This window comes from Lynx canadensis, chromosome D2 (assembly GCF_007474595.2).
Source record: "Lynx canadensis isolate LIC74 chromosome D2, mLynCan4.pri.v2, whole genome shotgun sequence".
Classification (NCBI taxonomy): Eukaryota; Metazoa; Chordata; class Mammalia; order Carnivora; family Felidae; genus Lynx; species Lynx canadensis.
The window spans coordinates 15,458,456-15,478,569 of record NC_044313.2 but is presented as its reverse complement, the minus strand read 5'-3'; the positions used below and the strand labels follow the sequence as shown (position 1 = coordinate 15,478,569).

Below are 20,114 nucleotides of genomic sequence, written 5' to 3'. Positions count from 1 at the left end.
ACACTGTCTCAACAACAGGTACATGGCAAAGTTGTAATTCTTGCATTTTTAGTGAGAAAATCAGATTGCTAAGGTATTATTGGTATCAACATTCCAAGTTTATATCAAAAAGAAGCCACTATATTCTGTTTTCCCTTTTCATACATAAGTTTGTTGTTGTAAATAAAAATGTAAGTTTGAAGAATAGAGCTTTAGGTTAGCTATTTGGACGTTTGCCTTTGCCAGAATTCTTACTACTTTAAAATCTAATATATAGCATATCTACTAAAAATCAAGTATAATATGCTGGAAGTATACAAAGGATATTAAATGGGCATTATTTCCAAACTTCCATAAATTATTACTATAGGTATTCCACAGATAGTAACGATATAATGTGAAAGTTACTTAGGCACATAAACTGACTTTGCAACAAGCACTGCCAGTGACTACTGCTTTTTGGTCTCATGTTTCAAAGTATATTCCTCATGTACAACTTGTTGGAATAACCCATATCACATCTTTTTTTTTCTATTCTTATTGTTCAGTTTTGCTTATAAGTTGATATTTCAGCTTTATACTGTAGAGGAAGAGAAATAACATGTGACCACATAATGTCCCTCTAGTGTATGTCTAGGCTATAAAATCATCATCATATAAAATTTGCCAAACAAAAGGCCACCGTATGATGGTTTCATAGGTGCTTATTCAGCATAAAAAGATAACCTCAAATGCTGACAACAGAATAATTTCAACAGTGTCATGAAGTATAAATCTTAAAAAATTGAATTTAGAATACATTTGTGCCATTTTAGCCTGAAGTACAGAACCACAAGGGAATTCTCTCAAAATGAGCTTACATTAAAAGGTACTTTAACACAATTTTTTTTTTTTTGGTCTCAGGAATTATTAAAGCTACTATACAATGATAATTCTTTTAAGAAACTCTGCAAACATAACTCTTATCCAGTTCTGCCATAAAGGGTAAATAAAAGGTTTATTTGAGTTTTAAAATATTAATGTGTATCATTATTTTTAGTAAAGTTTTGAATATAAAACAATATGAAACTCTGCAAGTTAATACTAAGATATCATGGTACATTCATTTACTATTTCTGAAGTTAGATGTAATCAATACATCTTAGGGACCCATTATTGCTTGTTGATAGTTTTCTTTATTCCTTGCAATACTACCCATTGTCATTCATTTTTTTGTAATTCTCACATGTTGTGTTTCCATAGTTAATTCTACAAACTTAAAGGAAAATTATGCTGACTTATTTAAATATTCTTTAAGAGGAAGCAATCACGCTTTTCTGTGGAAATCTCTTCTAGCAAAAAACAAACAAGCAACAAAAACAACCCCAAGTTCTTAAAAATCTACCTAGTACCAAAACTAGGGTAGGGTTGGGTGTATTTACTTTATATTAATCATGAAAGCAGATAATCATAAGCAATTAGAAAGGTGCATAGTCTTCTAGAATATTTTATACTTTGATCAAAACCAGTGACTCATTAACTGATTTATATATGTATATCTGAATCAGGAAAGACCACATTGTTTCCTTTTCATCAAGAGAGTGATGTAACTAGATGGAGGTGTGTAGGAACAGCGTAGTTCTCATTGAAAGTCTTTGAAAGGGCTAGTGACTTGGTTGGCCTTGTCTCTTTAGACTATATTTTAGGATTGGCAATGAGTTGTAGCCCAGGTTGAAAGATCAGAAATGGGATTGTATTGGTGTCAGTAAGAGAAGGTGAATGACAATACTATACTACCAATTAGTGGCTATCACAATGAAAAGGAGGGATTAGATACAAGAGGGATTGTGCATTCAGAAACTAGAACCTACCAATCAATTGGATGTTGGACACAATTAAATATGAAGTTGGTGTTCCAAATAATGGGAATGCTACTCTTTAATAAGGAATGCAGAGTAAGATGAAATGAGTTCACCTGAGCCAAATTGACTGTGTAACTATTACACCATGGAATGTTTCAGTTAATATTCTGGAATACTAAAACTGAGAATGATCTGAGAAGCTTATTAAGATGGTTTGGGGGCAATAAACAGGCATGCTTTTTTGACATGGTATAGAACTATTTTTATTATATCATTGGCAGTGATAATAGCAGTAGAAGTAATAGCTGCATATATTAGGTGCTTGATTTGTGTTAGATATTTCAAAACACATGTGGATCCTGAGAAACTTAACAGAAGACCTTGGGGGGAGGGGAAGGAAAAAAAAAAGTTAGAGAGGGAGGGAGCCAAACCATAAGAGACTCTTAAAAACTGAGAATAAACTGAGGGTTGATGGGGGATGGGAAGGAGGGGATGGTGGGTGATGGGTATTAAGGAGGGCACCTATTGGGATGAGCACTGGGTGTTCTATGGAAATCAATTTGACAATAAATTTCATAGTAAAAAAATAAAAATAAAAACGCATGATCTCATTTAATTTTCACATCCCTACTAAGAGCTAAGTATTTCTATTTATTTATTTACTTATTGTTTCAATTTTTTATTACAAATTCTAGTTAGTTAACATATAGTATACTGTATAATATATAGTAGAATTTAGTGATCCATCACTTACATATAACATCCAATTAAGAACTAAGTATTACTGGGGCGCCTGGGTGGCGCAGTCGGTTAAGCGTCCGACTTCAGCCAGGTCACGATCTTGCGGTCCGTGAGTTCGAGCCCCGCGTCAGGCTCTGGGCTGATGGCTCAGAGCCTGGAGCCTGTTTCCGATTCTGTGTCTCCCTCTCTCTCTGCCCCTCCCCCATTCATGCTCTGTCTCTCTCTGTCCCAAAAAATAAATAAACGTTGAAAAAAAAAAATTTTTAAAAAAAAAAAAAAAAAAAAAAAAAAAAAAAAAAAAAAAAAAAAAAGAACTAAGTATTACTGTCATTTTTTTTGCAGATGAAGCAACTGAAGCATAGAGAAGTTAAATAAATTGCCCAAGGTCACATAGCTGGTGATTATAGATGTACATTTTAATGCCAAGCTGTTTGACTCCAAAACTCTTGTACTCTTTGAAATTCATTTCATCAAATAGATGTAGCAAATCAGAAGTGGAAAGGAACCCAAAGAAGAATACAATAATATGTGTATCCATACTAAACTTCAGGATGCCCCAAAGACTTTAAAGAGTTTCACAAAATATTTAAATAAGTGAATTTACTTGCCTTTAGTTAAAGATAACTTATGTGGTAACCCTAGTTTTTGGGTGGCAGGGAGAAAATACACAGTATAAAAATAAGATAAAAATAATACCCGGAAATGTGATATAAGTTTTTGATGGAGAATATTAAGTGTTATTTTTGTTTTGACTTACAGCTTGTACATGCAGTGGCCATGCCAACATTTGTCATATGCACACAGGAAAATGTTTCTGCACAACTAAAGGAATAAAAGGTGATCAGTGTCAATTGTAAGTAAAAATGAATTTTTAAAACTTTTGTGGATTGAATTTCTGCTGTAAACTAATTGTTTAGGTTTTCTTTTTTAAGTTTAGTGTTACACTAGTTAAGCAGCCAATATTATTGTAAACTAAGTTCAGTTGCATTTTATCAATGCTCATGAAAAATTAAGCTTTTAAATTTTTTTAATGTTTATTTTTTGAGAGACACAGAGTGTGAGCAGGGGAGGGGCAGAAAGAGAGGGAGACATGGAATCCGAAGCAGGCTCCAGGCTCTGAGCTGTCTGCACAGAGCCTGATGCGGGGCTGGAACTCACAAGCTATGAGATCATGACCTGGGATGAAGTCAGATGCTCAACTAAGTGAACCACCCAGGCACCCCCAAAATTAAGCCTTTTAAGATGGCCTTTTTTCAGAGCCTTTAAAATAGAACCCATAGAATATGTTTGCCTTTGGTATCTTTCTTTCTTTTTTTTTTTTTTTTAACATTTATTTATTTTTGAGAGACAGAGTGTGAGTGGGGGAGGGGCAGAGAGAGAGGGAGACACAGAATCTGAAGCAGGTTCCAGGCTCTGAGCTGTCAGTACAGAGCCTGACGTTGGGCTCAAACTCATGGACTGTGAGATCATGACCAGAGCTGAAGTTGGACGCTTAACTGACGAGTCACCCAGCTGCCTCTGTCTTTAGTATCTTTCTAAAAAAAAGAAATACTCTTAAATTTTTGGAAAACACATATATCAAATTTGAATTTTATTTTTATAATTTTCCTCCATATCTTATTGAATAAATAACTCTAATCAAATGTTTTTTGCCTTTCTTTTGAATCTGTCATTGTTAATTAAAATTGTAGTCATTTAAGACTTTCAAGTTGTTCTTATACTTTTCTTCTTTTTCCGTTTTACTAGACATGAACCCACTCTTGTTACTCTGCTTTTAGTAGTTTTATGAATGATTTTTGTCTTTTTATAATTTAGTTGTTAGTGCTCATTTCAGCGGTACATATATTATAATTTAGTTGTTATTCTCAAGATTTATTCTCCCCTTGCCCAAAATTAACCCTAAAAAGCAGCTGTTTGATGTTATTTAAACATTCTTTTTTTCTTATTTAAATATATCATATAATATTAAAATAATTTTTATGGTTCTGAATTGTATATACTTACTATATTAGATATAAATGTATTTGACACAAATCATAAACTCTAATAAGTATAGAATTATGAAAAAACTAATAAAAGATTTTCTAAAACTTTTATATCCAAAGACCTGTTAACCATGGAAAATGATCATTTTGTTTGTTTTTATTTAAAACAAATATGCTGTTTGCTATAGAATTATTTTAAACATTTCAAGGTAGATGATCATGTCTTTGACTAGGCATTTGGATATCGTAGGTTTTTAAGTTCAGAGAAGGTGAGCACAACCATATTTTATTCCTTCTCCACAGTCTCTTAAAAAGGAGGTGAAAGTATAAGATCTTAGGGAAATTCCTATTAAGGAAGGCTGTTTTGGTCTCAGTACCATTGGAAATTAAGTCAGAGTTCTGTGTTCTAATATAGCAGATACTTCTAATATTTTGCTGAATATTAGTGTTCATAAGCAGGCCACCTTATTGGTCTGTGCATTTGCACAGGGCTTCATGCTTAGAAGGCCATCATGCTGGGATTAATGCATTGCTTTCACCATCTTGAAATTCTTAATAAAATTTTAACAAGAGCCTTATATTTTTATTTTGCATTGCTTCTTGTTTCACTCTCCACCTCCATGAAATATATATCAGGTTCTGGTCATAAACAATAAATATTTTATTTTTGTTCTGAGATTCCAGTATTCCATCAATTAAAACTGACAATTTAAATTTGTACTGTAGTTTTGTATAAATGGTACAATCATTTATAATAATTATCTCTTATGTGATGTGGTACTGTAGTAAGATATTTTTGTTTCCAGATTAGAGAGAGCAGTGTTTAATCTTACTGTAGTAAGATACTTTTGTTTCCAGATTAGAGAGAGCAGTGTTTTAATTCATGGAACTCATGGGATTATAAGCTTAGAAATACAGAGTTACAGGGTTTGGCATATGTATGAAATAGTAAAATAATAAATTATATAGTTCTGAATGATGAAAGTACATTTTGCCCTAGTTATTATTTATGATTTTTATAAGCAGGGAAAAATTGGAATGTTAATTAGTATAGTATTTTTTAGATGGTCTTTGTAGATAGAATTATATTCATTATTTTTTCTTCATTTTATTTATTTGGCTTTGGAGTGTGGGGCAATGAAAATAGTATCATCATTCTTAAAGCAATTATTTTCTACAGTGTGCATATATTGAAAATGAGACTCTTGTTAGGAAACAAAGCTAGCCATTCAAATCACTAAATAATTATTAAATGAGTGCTTGTACTATTAATGAAGATGAATAACACAGTTTTTGCTTAAAGTATGTTTCAGGCTAACAATGGAGACACTAGCCAAAATATAATATACTAATTTATTGTATTAGTGATTTGAAGTGCTTGTGAACCTCTCCCTCTTCACAGGATAATTTGTTTTTGGCTCTAAGTATGTAGTTGGACATCACATCTTCTTGTGTATTTTTCATAACCTCCTCAAACTGAAATTGGTTCTTTTGCTATGTGCTAATTTTTTCCTTGCATTATCTGTGTACTTGCCTGTATCCTTTGCTAGAATGACATTCTTTGGGGACCATATCATCAGTACCACACTGTAAAGGTTCAGTAAGCTTATTTAATGGAATGGAATGAAGAAAGTGTTGAAGGAGTACTGAACAGGGAGGGATTAATTCACCCTGGAGGGATTAGGTAAGTTTGAGAAGAGGATACTTGAGCTGAAACTTGAAGGAGGAGGTAGAATGTTCTGGGTATAGAATACAGTGAACAGAAGGGGAAACTACATCAGTAAAGCAAAGAAAGAAGTGAAAATGGAAGTGATTATAGCACTTCCGATTTTTGCTTAAGGACATAGAGAGCTGGAAATAGTACCCATCAGTCCCACCTTTACAGTGAAAGAAAAAAGAGCTGGGCAAACTGAAAATCCATGAGCTTGCTGGAAATCATTGGAGAACTGAGATCACAGGGTAACCAAATGGCCAAAAAAGTAGAGAGAAACAGGAGCTTTCAGGAAGAGAGGGGACTGGAACCCTGGGTTACCTGGAGTGAAACCAACTGGAAACTTAGGAGAGCTGAGCTGAGCTGAGGTAGTTGATAAATGGCTGTTCAGGTTTGCACTGTTGGAGAGCAGAGCTCCTGCGGGCCACAGGAATTGATAGGGGTCCAAACCCTTTTTAGAGTATCCCCTCTCCCCCAGTGAAGCCCACCAGTTGCTAAAGGAACAAAATGGAGAAAATTTTAAGAATGCATTTCCTGTGGTGTAAGCTGGGGGAAAGGGAGTGGCAGACACAGTTGCCAGGGCTACACTAATGAGGTCAAAACACTCATTTAAAGGGGCATGACATTATTTATCTTGACAGGGTAATGTAAGTTCTCATTCTGGCTCTGACCTAAAAAACAGTTTGGAACTGAGAAATGGTAACTTATAACATGAGTATAATGGAGATATGAACTATAAGATAAATATGTAATGAGTGAGGTGGTATTCTCTATGAAAATTGTGTACTTTTGAGGAGCAACATGCAGACTTCAAAGAAAACACAACATATTATTTTTGAAAAATTTCTCAGTTTTACATGTGAAGGTAACACGTATTTCATTCTGTGAAATACAACTTGATACTGTGAAATTCTCACTTTTCAATGTAATAGTGTAAAGAAGTCAGTAGTAAACTTGTTTTATTTTTCAGCCTTCTAAAAATCCCTTGTGAAAGAAATTGGTGTTCTTCAGTGGGAAATAATATTCTTTAATAAAATAAAAAAAAGTGAAAGAAGTTTTGATAAAATGTTGTGGCAGATACTTATGATGTATCTTGCCACCTCCCTTGGCTGTCATGGTTTCATCAAAGCTATAGTGGACAGTTTCCTGTACTTTTCCGGTATTCCACTAAAGTATGAGAGTCTTTGTTCCTCTTTTAGTTCCAAAGCTACTCATTTCTGCCCAGTGCAACCAGGAAGGGTAAGGCAGTTTATGCCAATACGTGTCATCCTCAACCAGTGAGGGGAGAGAGTTTGTTCTACATTTCCCACTATGTCACCAATGCTTCCTCAGATAACTGGCCAACACCCATATCCAAGCTCTTATCTTCAGCATCTGCTACTGAGGTAATTCCAACTAAGGCAGTTGCTCTGGAAGTGGCTCCTGGCAACAGACCTTCAGCATGGGATGTTGTAGTTGGGTGACTTACCAGATGGCAATAAGCACTGTAATGCTAATAATGGTAAGTGGGATAGTGGTTATCCTATTGTGCTATAATATAATTATTGAGAATATTAACTGTGTTTGATAGGATAAGGTATAGGTTGAAGAAGTGTGAGTTTGTGCAGAAACTTTAACACCAGGAAGTTATAGGGGGATAGCTAACTATGACTGTGGACTTGGCTGGCTCTTGTCAACTGCCATAAAGCCTTAAAGAAGAAGCCTTCCATCAACTCAGGGCATACTGCGAACATCAGAAGGCCTTCATGACAACATTTAAAGACCCTTACCTTCTACAGCTAGAGAACAGAGTATGTTGAAACTTATGCCCAGGATTTAATTATAAGGTTGGCTGGCTCTAAATGAAACTGAAAGGTCAACTGTGACAGTTCATCCATGCCAGTCACTGCCTGATGACAAGGAGTGGGAGTTTCAGGTGTACATCAGGGACACTTATAAGTATGACCTCAGAACCCTGAATCCTAGATTCATTCCCTTGAAGACTCCTGGCTAGAAGTCATCCTCTGTCATTTGTTAGAGTAGGGTAGCTTCCCTCTCCCTGGCAACAATGCAAAGATTTCACCTGACCTGATATTTATGCTTTATCAAAAGTTGTTTGACCTCATCCAGAGTGCACCCTGCCTCCACTTATTGTCTCCAAATCAGGAAGAAGTGTCAAGTCTCAAAGTAGCATGACTGGGAAGACACATTCTCTGCTGTAGATAGGTAAGAGATATTTACTGAAAAAGTTGCAGAGCCTGAGAAATATGCAGAGGCAGGAATCAGCAGTGCATATATGAATGAGAGTGGACCTGGAGGGTATTGGACCAAGTGGCATGAAATATAAGACGGGAGAAGGGAGTATTTACTGATGTGCTCCTATGATTCAGGATTTCATGTCTTCTTGATATACCGGTAGTTGCTGATGGCTCTTTAAAATGTGGGCATGCTGATTGCCTCTAGACCATAGGTTGGGGGATGCTAGAACTATCTTAAAGAAATTTTGAGTATTGGAGTCAGAAAACTCAGTAAGTTGGATGCATTGGAATACATAAATTACATATATCAGATAGCCCATTAATGGATTTTATTTTCTTGGAGGTCGTCCAGAACACTTCCTTCATGAAGACAATAAAGAGTAAGGGAAGCTCTGGAGTCTGTGAAACTCAGTGGTAGCTGTTCTCTGTAGGCCATAGTAGAAAATAGAAAATGTTTCCAGTCAGCTGGGCTCCCTAGTGTCAGTGGGTATGTCAGGAATCCAGAATAATAAAGGCCAGGTGGTTGCACCTTTCCTTAAATGTAGATATAATTACCTTAACAGTTAACAAGACCAAGAGGCCAGCAGGGCATGTTGGTTGGCAGGAATTTGTGGTATTGTCCAAGTGAGTTCTGACGGATGAGCTAAATTGACAGCCAACTAGATTATTGTTTGACTTACATTAACAGAAGGAAACCAAACAAACCATGAACCAATAAGCAGAAAGTTGATGTCAGCTGTTCAATGGAAAATTGTGATTCTTCACCCTTTTTTTATGATTCAGATCTGAATCTCTGGTTCCCAGCACCCATCAAATAAAGTTGAGAAAGCACCCATACCATCTCATCAATATACACAATAAATATTCCTCCAGTTTCTCCAATGGGACCTCAAGGGCTTCTGAAGGGCTTTTGAATAAGGTATTTGAACTCATAGTGATTGCCAACATATCATTAATTTATTCACTTAAAAATCTTTTCAGTATTGTTACTATGTATCTTATGAAGTCATGTTAATATATCCGAAGACACCATTGACAAATTTCATCTTAACTACATACGAAGAAAAAAAACAAACAAAAAACACATTTCTGGACTGACCCTAAATTAGACTTCTAATCTACTTCCAATTACCAGGAAATATCTAAATTCTAACAAGTCAATAAATTGTTCTTAAGTCTTGTACACAGTAAATGTGAAGCTCAGAGTATTTTGGCTGGGCAAAGGAAAACATTAATTTATTAGGTCAATGATTCTCAATGGTAATGAAATAATATTCTTCAGAAGGTTATGGATTTTCATAATTAATTATCTTGAAAATTAGGGAATGCTCCTGGCATTTAGAGATGAAGAGTCACAGGTCCTTTGTTAAAGTGGAAACTTATGGAGACTAGGTTAAAAATGGAATTTTGGTATAAATCTGTTTAATTGATTATATTAGGTCTGCAGACTCTGATCATTTTCCCTGTCCCTAGTGCATAATTGGATGGATATATGTAGCCTCTTGTGGACCCCTCATATTAGCTTTCTGACCTGTGGAAAAAGAGCCATTAAATTAGACACGGCCATGTGGAGGAAGTCCCTGAAACTCCTTTCATCCTCTCTGGTCCCAATGAAGATGCTAAATCAGAAATTAGAGATCTCATGCTAAAACATGAAATGGAAATAATGAGGAAGTATTATATTTCAAATAGGAGCTGGATCTTTGAGTGGTTAAAATATCAACAAAATTATGATGAAATGTCATAGGAAATGTATTTTCTGTCTTGAAACACCACCGCATGTTAAGGCATACATTCAGTTTTTGATATTTTAAAAGAGTTTGGAAATCAGATCATTTCATAGATAATAGGAAATACATGATAGGATGGAAATAGATACAGTAATATAAGAGCCAGAAGAATTGGACTGTAGGCATCTGGGAACATTTTAAGCGCTGAAAAATAATTGACAACTCATGGGTAAATAATTTTAATATGTAATTTCTACCACAAAGATTTTGTATTGTAGTTCTACAGATTTTTAAGAATGTATATATGATATAAATAATATAATTTTAATAACTTTGTTAATGAATTACAGGGCTGTTAATAAGTTGATACTAGTAATATGTAGTTGTTAGTCTATTAAAAGGAGTCTCAGATACTCTGTAGACACATGGTGTGCTCAGAGATGTGTGTTGTGGTTGCCATATACAGCATAGCTATTGGTGATGAAGTTTTCTGAACTCATGAACACATTTTTGTTAAATTCTGATCAGAATTGTATAGCATGTGTTTTCAACTTACGCGGTAGTTGCATTTCTAGAAGATTCAGTGTATGTTGTAAACATAAAAAAGCTACTCTGAGTTTATATGTAAAATGGACTTAAGTTCTAGGCTCAGATAATTATGAACAAAAACTTGTTCATTTGCCATGTTGTTCAAAAGGTATGTGGGATTTGGATCAATTATATTTTGTTGTTTTATGGAGTTGCCTTGTACATTCAGTATGTCTACTATCCTTGGCATCCCTTTTGGCCCTTTTAGTAAGTTCCATTAGAATCCATAGTTATGGAGATAAATAATTGCTACCCTTACATTTACCTCCATTGAGAACCACTTACCTAATAAATTTGTGTTTTTCTTTAGCCAAAGAACTTTTGTTGTTTCATTTATTGCACATAAGATCTTAGAGCAATTTGCTGACTTCTGGAGAAAATTATATACATTAGTACTGTTATTATATAATTATACATATGATAGTGCTGTTAAATGTTGTGTTGTTAGAGTAATCAAAATTGCTGCGTTGATCCAGAATCATATTTTACTTTTTATCCACAATAAACTGAAGATTAAATTTCTCAAAGACATTTGGAATTATAATTATCTGAGATAATGACACTATTACTAAACAAAATCTTTTAATTTAGTAAATTAATTAATAAATGAATATCTTTTTTCCTTATAGTCTTTTCTCTTTGCTGATTATAGCTTTTTCATAGCAGCTTATGTTAGGCTGATGACACTGGTTCTCAAAATATGTGTGAAAAAGAAATCTTCAGGAATATGGTGATTTAAATTCTAGGCTGAGGACCAAAAATTTGCTTTATTGCAAGTATTATAGGTGACTGTGAAATAGTAGTCCTTGATGCACTTTGACATATATGGCGTTAAGGAGGATAGTCTTCCTGAGTACTTTTTTTCCTCCCTAGTTTACCTTTAGGCCAGGAATATCTAAGATTATGAACCATTTTTCCATTTTGTTTCTGTTTCATTATATCTGGTCTTTTCTTTTCTTTTCTTTTCTTTTCTTTTCTTTTCTTTTCTTTTCTTTTCTTTTCTTTTCTTTCTTTTTTTTTTAATGGAGGGAGGCAGAGGATAATGCCAATGCCTTTTCCATTTTAGGAAGATCACAAACTTGTACCTTCTATTCTAAACTAATTTCTAGCACAAAGCAGGGGCTTTAAAAACAAATATAAATGAGGGGCGCCTGGGTGGCGCAGTCGGTTAAGCGTCCGACTTCAGCCAGGTCGCGATCTCGCGGTCCGTGAGTTCGAGCCCCGCGTCAGGCTCTGGGCTGATGGCTCGGAGCCTGGAGCCTGTTTCCGATTCTGTGTCTCCCTCTCTCTCTGCCCCTCCCCCGTTCATGCTCTGTCTCTCTCTGTCCCAAAAATAAATAAACGTTGAAAAAAAAAATTAAAAAAAAAAAAATCTTATTAAAAAAAAAAAAATATATATAAATGAATATAACTTAGGACTTTTGTTTTCTCCAATTTCTCTTGTCATTTTTAAAAGTCTTCTATATTGGGAATGGGGAAATATAATACCTGTTTCATCACTGTGCCCTAATATACATTAAGGAGTCATTTGCTGTACAACCTACCTTTTTGTACTGTGTTGCACTGTATCTAATTTGCATATGGTTACCAGCATCATAAACACAAGTGGATAAACATCTGATGAATATAATCTTCAAATACTAACACTAAATATCATTAAATTTTTCTCACTCATTTTTGCCCACTGTAGTCACAACTACTGATAGGGCTAATGGTTTATTTGTGCTGATCAACCAAGCAGCCTTGATATCTAAGATGTAAGATATTTGAGGAACACCTATGCTTGCTTTATTTCAAAAACATTTATTCGAGTGAGAGACCGTAAGGGCATAAATCTCAGAATATCAGTTGAGAAAGCAGGTTACCAATTCAGTTTAAGCTTGCCCAATGTGAAGACAGATTTGGTATTATTCACCTCCCAGCTCCCCAGGAAGGTGCTCTCCTGGTAAAAAGTCCAACTTGAGTAAAAACAACTCTACGTCATGAAAATGTTTGAGTTTTTCTGGAGTTTGTCTTCCTGAATTTAAAACTTCTGATTTTTAGGGACATACTTTCAAATCTATTATCTTTGCCATTAAGTCCTTTCTAAGCCCCCAGAATTGTACTAGATAGAATTTCATTTAGTTGTCAATCTAAACACAACTAGGTTCTGTTTCCTAGTTACTATTGGTTAGGCTGGAGGTCATGTAATTGGGTTCTGACCAATAAACATTTGACCAGTGTCCATTACTCCAGGCCTCACCCCTAAGAAGCTCTTGTGTCATGCATCCTCTTTTCCCTGTCCAGTAGTTCAGTGGAGAGAGGAAGACGAGGACCTGAACGATGGCAGAGTGCAGGAATAGTGCTGGCCTGGAAGACTCCCTGCAGCCAGACATCTTCCCCAACTGCACCCCTTCTACACTGGATTGTGCCTTAAGCTACAATCAGAGTTTTATTGTGTAAAATTACTGAGATTTTAAGGTAGTTTTTTATAGGAGTAAGCATACCCTTCCATGAGTAATTACTATTCCCTTGGCATCTTGCTTGGCATCCTTAATTATAGCACTTTCAATTGAATTACCTTAAATGACCTATTCATTAAGTGTGACTTGTGGTATTAGTTTAGTGAATTGTCTGTGAGGTGTTTGGGTTAATTTGCTTATCCCTGTTCATCTCTTAAAGCTTTTGTACACTCTTCCATCCCTTTTATAGGAGTTATTCTCATTGAAGGTTGTCTCTTAGAAGACTTGAGCATAGTCCTTGATCTCGAGTTTGATTATTGCATTGACATAAGGCATAGAAAAGTTAAGTGGTTTTAATTCTAGATGGTCAGAATAGGGCTCAATACATACAGTATTGTTGGGATGTTGGTATAAAAGAAGTGTGCAGTAGGAGCAGAGTATCAAATTAAGGTGTAGGATATACTAATTATAAATTGGAAACAATTACAAAAAGAAACAAATACCAAAGAAAGAAAATACACTATAAACTTTCAGTTTATTTTCGTCAGTCTTCTATATTTATTATTAAAAATTATCTCAAAATATCAGAGAATGAAATGAATACCTTCTAGTATGTTTCAACTTAACCTTCTATGAAGAAATTAATTACAGTAAATTTCCACATTTTAATGTGGAGAATATATCTGGTGTATATGTAGATGTTTTATCAAAATATGGATGCATTTCAAATGCATGTATGCTTTAAGATGAAGAATTACTGCTAGGAATGCCTTGGTGGCTCAGTTGGTTAGGCATCCAACCCTTGATTTTGGCTCAGGTCATGATTTCTCACGGTTCTTGAGATTGAGCCCTGTGTAGGGCTTTGCACGGACAGTGTGGAGCCTGCTTGGGATTCTCTCTCCCTCTCTCTCTCTTTCTCTGCCCCTCCCCTGCTCTCTCTCTTTCTGTCTTGCTCTCAAAATAAATAAATACATATTTTAAAAAAATGATGAATTGCTGCTCTACACTGCTATGTCCGTTCGATTCATTTCTGGTGGCCCCAGTCTAGCATTCTTACTTCTAGGAAAAAAGATAGATGATTGAAAATATTTCAGTGTAGTCTCTATCTCAGGTAATTATCTTTCTGTCTTGCTTTGACGTTTGTAGGTGCAAATATAATATCTGTTAATTCTTTTAAATGTTTTTACTCTTCATTGCTGTCATTGCTGTCATCGTCATTGCAGTTAACATATATTGAACTGTCTCTGGGCTAGGTACTTGTATTTAATTCTTCCAATAATTCTGTAAAGTAGATAATATTATTATCCCAATTTTACTATTAAGGACACAGAAACTCACAAAAGTTAGTTTGTCCAAAGTCACAATTTAATCCGTGTTAGAATAGAATTTCCATCTAGGTTTTATAACTAAAAAGCCAGTGCTCTTTACCTATTGTATACACATCTTTTTTTTTTTATTAAGGATAATTGGCAAATGAGATTTGAGACACTATTTCTGGATTGAAAAAAAAATATTTCTTCTATTGAGAATTTGTTGGAAAATGTATAAAAAGTATTTGTGAGCCATACGTTATTCTACTTTTTAAATTCCAATTTTAATGTAAAGCATGTAGTAGTTAATTAAACTTGTTCTTCAGATAACAAAAATTATTAATACTGTTTTTCTTTTAGGAAAAGAATTACATAATGTAGAGATTGATTTTATTCTGAAGAAACTTGTACTCTGACTGTACTAAGTTTCAGATTAATCACTCTTCAGTTTATATATTTTTAATGTGAAATAGTTTCTTTAAAAAATTGTTTTAAATGTGTATGTATTTTTGAGAGAGCGAGAGCGAGAGAGCAAGCATGAGTGGGGTAGGGATAGAGAGAGGGGGAGACAAAGAATCCAAAGCAGGGATATGGGGCTCGAACTCACAGATCGTGAGATCATGACCTGAGCTGAAGTGGGACACTTAACCCACTGAGCCACCCAGATGCCCCGATGTGAAATGCTTTCTAATTTATCAGTAATTTTTATTTTATTTTGATCCAGTAGTTATTTTTAGTTTTTTTTCTTAATTTTAAAGACATTGAATTTGTATTTTTTTAAAAATCTTTTCATTGACTTGTAAATCTGGATTTTTTTTAATGGACTTTAGTTTTTAGAACAGTTTTGGTTCCCAAAATATTGAACAGAAAGTGTAAACATTTCCTATATACCCATTACCTCATACATGCATAGCTTTCTCCATTATCAATACTTTTCACCAGAGTGGTACATTTGATATAATTTATGAACCTACATTAACACATTAAAACCCAAAGTCCAGAGTTTACATACATTAGGGTTCACTCTTGGTCTTGCACGTTCTGTGGACTTTGGCAAATGTATAAATGACTTGCATCCACTACTATAGTATCAAACAGAGTAGTTTCACTGCCCTAAAAATTCCCTGTGCCTCTCTCTCTTATTCAACTCTTTCCCCTAACTCCTGGCATACACTGATCTTTTTACCGTCTCCATAGTTTTGTCTTTTACAGAACGTTATGCAGATGGAATCATACAGTGTGTAACCTTTCAGATTGGCTTCTTTCACTTGGTGTGATATGCATTTAAGTTTCTTCCATGTCTTTTGATGGCATGGTAACTCTTGTCTTTTCAGCACTGAATAATATTTCTTTAAATGTACCACACTATTTGTCCACTCAATCTACTGAAGGATATCTTAATTGCCTCCAAATTTTGGAAATTATGAGTAAAGTCTCTGTAAACATTCATGTGCACTTTTGTCTGGACATAAGTTCTCAGTTTCTTTGGGTCACTACCAAGGAGAACCATGGCTGGATTCTATGTTGTCAGTATGTTAAGTTTGTAAGAAGCTGCCAAAACGTCTCTGAAAGTGGCAGTGCCATTTTACATTTCCATCAGCAATGACTGAGGGTTCCTGTTGCTCCACATCGTCATACCCGTGAGCATCTGTTACTGTCAGTGTTCTGGATTTTGCCCATTCTAACTGGTGTGTAGTGGTATCTCGTGTTAGTTTGAATTTCCCTGATTACATATGATGTGCAGAATGTTTTTGTATGCTTATTTGCTGTATCTTATTTGGATATCATTTTTTGGTGAGGTATATTTGGCCCATTTTTTAATTAGGTTGTTTTCTTATTGTTGAATTTTAACAGTTCTTCATATATTTTGGATAACAATACTTTATCAGATATATCTCTTTTGCAAATATTTTCTTCAATGTCTGCATCCATGTCTTGTTTTGTGTCATGTCTTTCACTCAACACGTTTTGATAGTCATCCAGGTTGTTGCATCCATGTAGCAGTAATTTGATCCATTTCAATGTGGTAGAGTATTTTGTTGCATTATTATACCACACTTTATTTACTCATTCTCTTATCTCTTCTTTGATAATATGGTTTTTGTTTTGTTTTGTTTTGTTTTTAACCATTAAAACTAATACACTTAGGGGGCACCTGGGTGGCTCGGTCGGTTAAGCAATCAACTCTTGATTTCAGCTCAGGATATGATCTCATCTTTCGTGAGTTTGAGCCCCACATCGAAGCCTCTGTCTGTCTGTCTGTCTGTCTGTCTCTCTTTGTCTGCCCCTCCCTTGTTCTCGCTCTCTCTCTCAAAAAATAAATAAATAAACCTTAAAAAAAACCCAAAACCTCTAATGCACTTAGTATCCTCATATATATCTCCTGGTTCACAACTGCATACAATTTTGTTGTATGCAAATTTAGAGGATTTTAGAGGATTTTTCAATTTTAGAGAATTAACTCTTTTGTAAAATTGTTTCATCAAATTATACTCCTTCTAGGGCTGTATAAGTTTTCTTAATGTCTACACTTTTGACAGTACTTGATATCATAAGACATTTTAGTTTTAAGGATTCTGTTGTGGCAGTCTGAATTTGGATTTTCGTAAGAACTAAAAAGGTTCTTTAGTTCTCAAAGATTTATGTGTTTAATCTTTAAAATATTTTATGTATAATCACCAATTGAATTTTCTCTTTTATGAAATTGTGGTCTTTCAAATTTCTTGTGATTTTTGTTTTTCTACTGGATTCTTTTTCTTAATAATTTGTAATAATATTTTATACATTCTGGATGCATGTCTTTTGTTGGCGATATGTGTGGCAAATACCACTTTATGGTTTGGATTTTCACACTGTTTTTTTATGTCTTTTATGAAGAGAAGTTCTTAATTTTAATATAATCTGAAACATCAATCTTCTCCATTTTGTCAGTGATTTGGGGGAGTACTATTTAAAACTTCCTTGTCTTCTCCATTATTAGGTAATATCCCTGAGGTGGTCAGTTGGCCCTAGATTTTTCTATGTGGAAAGGTTTTAATTATTTCTTTAAAATATGATATAATCTATTCATTTTTAAAAGAATGTAGCCTATTCAGATTTCTGAATTCTTCTTATGTCTAATTTATTCTTTGGTTTCTAAAAAAATTCCCTTTTTATCAGTCTCACTATGATATAATTAATTCTTCATATCTATCTATATATATATTTTTTTTCATTTATCATTTCAGTAGTTTTAGAAAGTTCAACCAGAACTCTTCAAATCTTACTTCTTCTCTCTTTTCTACCTTCTGTTTTTGGAGTCTAGTAACACCATATCTTTTATGTCTCTTTCATGTTTTTCCTCTGTCTCCTGACCTGTTTTTCAGTTCACTTTTCTCTTTTCTACTGTGTCTAATTTGCTGTTAATCTTATCCATTCAGCTCTTAATTTTGGTTATTGCATTTTCATTTTATAGTTCCCACTTTTTCAGACTAAATTCTTAAAACTATCTATTATAGTTTCTAATTGTCTTTTATAGTTTCCATTTTTTTCTGCAAATTTCTAATCTTTTCTGTTACCTCTTCCATTATAATAAAGATAATTATTTTAAGACTGTGTCTCTTCCCTGATAACATCTCAATTTCCATATCTCTGTGTCATCATCATTTGTTTTTGGTAGCTCCTCTTCTTATTTTCTTAGCTGTTTCAGTGCCTGGTTATTTTAAATTTTGTCCTTGATGCCATATTTGCAGAATCTAATCATAGATTGAGAACTTGGATGAAATCTTTTCCCATGAGAATTTAATTCTGCTATGTGCGTGAGGGCAGTAGAACCTTAATTATTTTCAGAGATAAGGTTGATTCAAGGTAGATCTGCAGTCTCTGGAAGGCCTTACATTGCTCAAATTCCTAAGGTTACTCTTTGGGATTAGCTCAGCAGCCTTTGGTGGGCCTAGACTCTGACCCCTTTTCCTATGAAATACTGTCCCCGTCCATAATCAGGGACAAAATACTGTCACCAAATGATCCTGGGATTCTATTCTTCTCTGTATCCAGGCCTGGCAAGTTTTCACTCTTTTGCTTTCCAATGCTGTAGACATTAAGAAGTAAAATCTACCTTTTGTAGTTATCTTCAAATTACCTGATTCTGTTTATCCTTATTGGCCTCTGAAATACATAAACAGCCTTATAACTTTAGAAACTATAACTTTAGAACCTGTACTATATAAGGATTTACCCTAACTCTATTTCTGATTTTTTTAAAGATAAATTATCTTAGAAATATGTTATTAATGTTGATACTATGATACTCCGTTATATCATATTTTTGTTCATATTTATGTCATTTTATCGATTTTTTAGAGGAAAAAACAAAAGCAAGTGTGTTTTATCTTATGTGTACTTTTTATAATTTCTCATGAGAATGCAAATTTATTATCAGATTCCCAGCTGTTTTAAATCATCTGTTGTGATATTTCAGAATTGTGGCAATTAGATGTTCCCCTTCTGTGTTTTTAGTTCCTGAGTAGAAAGAGTATATCTCTTTGGTAAGATGTATATGTATGTGTATTTAAGTATTTAAATCAATAGGGACAAAATGAAATGCTATATTTTAACACTTAGAAATGTAGAATTATTTTATATTTTGTTTTTTAAAAAGGCTATATTTATAATATTGTGTGATAATTCACGAAATGATAGCCAATATTTAGGTGACATGTAGTGACAATATTTGCCCTTTCAAAGTCCTAATAAAGATTTCAGCCTGAAACTGTTTTCTTAAAAGGTCTTGCCGTTTGCTTAGTTTGCTTACTGGGAATAGAGAATGATTATCCCTTCGCTTCAGACACAGAATACTTTGAAGTTATATTTTTAATTAAACCGTTCAGAATACTTCTGAAGGCTTTCAATATTTGTGTCTAATCTTTATACAGAAAGATTCTGACTTTTAAAAATATTACTCAGCCTACATATTAGAAATATTAATATAATTTATATAGTGCAATGTAATATGTTTAAGAATTATTATTTATATCTATACTTTTCCTTTCGCATTCATTTTACCTCCTATAATCTGAATTAGAACTTGATCAAATCATTTAATTTCTCTATATATTATGTGAAGTAGATTAGTACATTTTCATATCTCAAATAAATATATTGAAACACTTTGTAGTAATAAATTTTATGTGTAAGATGACTGTCAATGATCTTTGCCTTCTGGTAGTCAAACTATTATTTAATCCCCTTTCCTTGAGTATGGACAGGATCTGTGACTTCTAAACCAGAAAATATGGCAAGGGTAAGGGTATATCACTTCGGTAATTATGGTGGGTCACTTCTATGCATATGCTTTAAGTCTGTGTCCTACCAGAAGGTTTTCTCTAGAGAGTTTCTCCCTTCTTGGCTGGCTTTGAAGAAGTAAGTGCAGTTGAAGGCATCATCTAGGAGCTGTAGGGCCATAGCCACTGGTCTCCACCCAATAATAAGCAAGAAACCAAGGCCTTTAGTTCTGTAGCCACAAAGAAATAAATTCTGCCAACCGCCTGAGGAAGCTTAGAAGCAAGCCCAA

General features: G+C 34.2%; 1 protein-coding gene across 2 annotated transcripts in view; it reads left to right on the top strand.

The window, feature by feature from the left end:
- The window catches only part of ATRNL1 (attractin like 1), a 789,020-nt gene that overhangs the window by 238,458 nt on the left and 530,448 nt on the right, over positions 1 to 20,114 (top strand). For both annotated transcript variants that reach the window (XM_030334763.1, XM_030334762.1), the window contains exon 20: positions 3,321 to 3,414. In XM_030334763.1, coding sequence (XP_030190623.1) covers positions 3,321 to 3,414 — 94 coding nt within the window. The remainder of the gene's footprint in view (positions 1 to 3,320; positions 3,415 to 20,114) is intronic.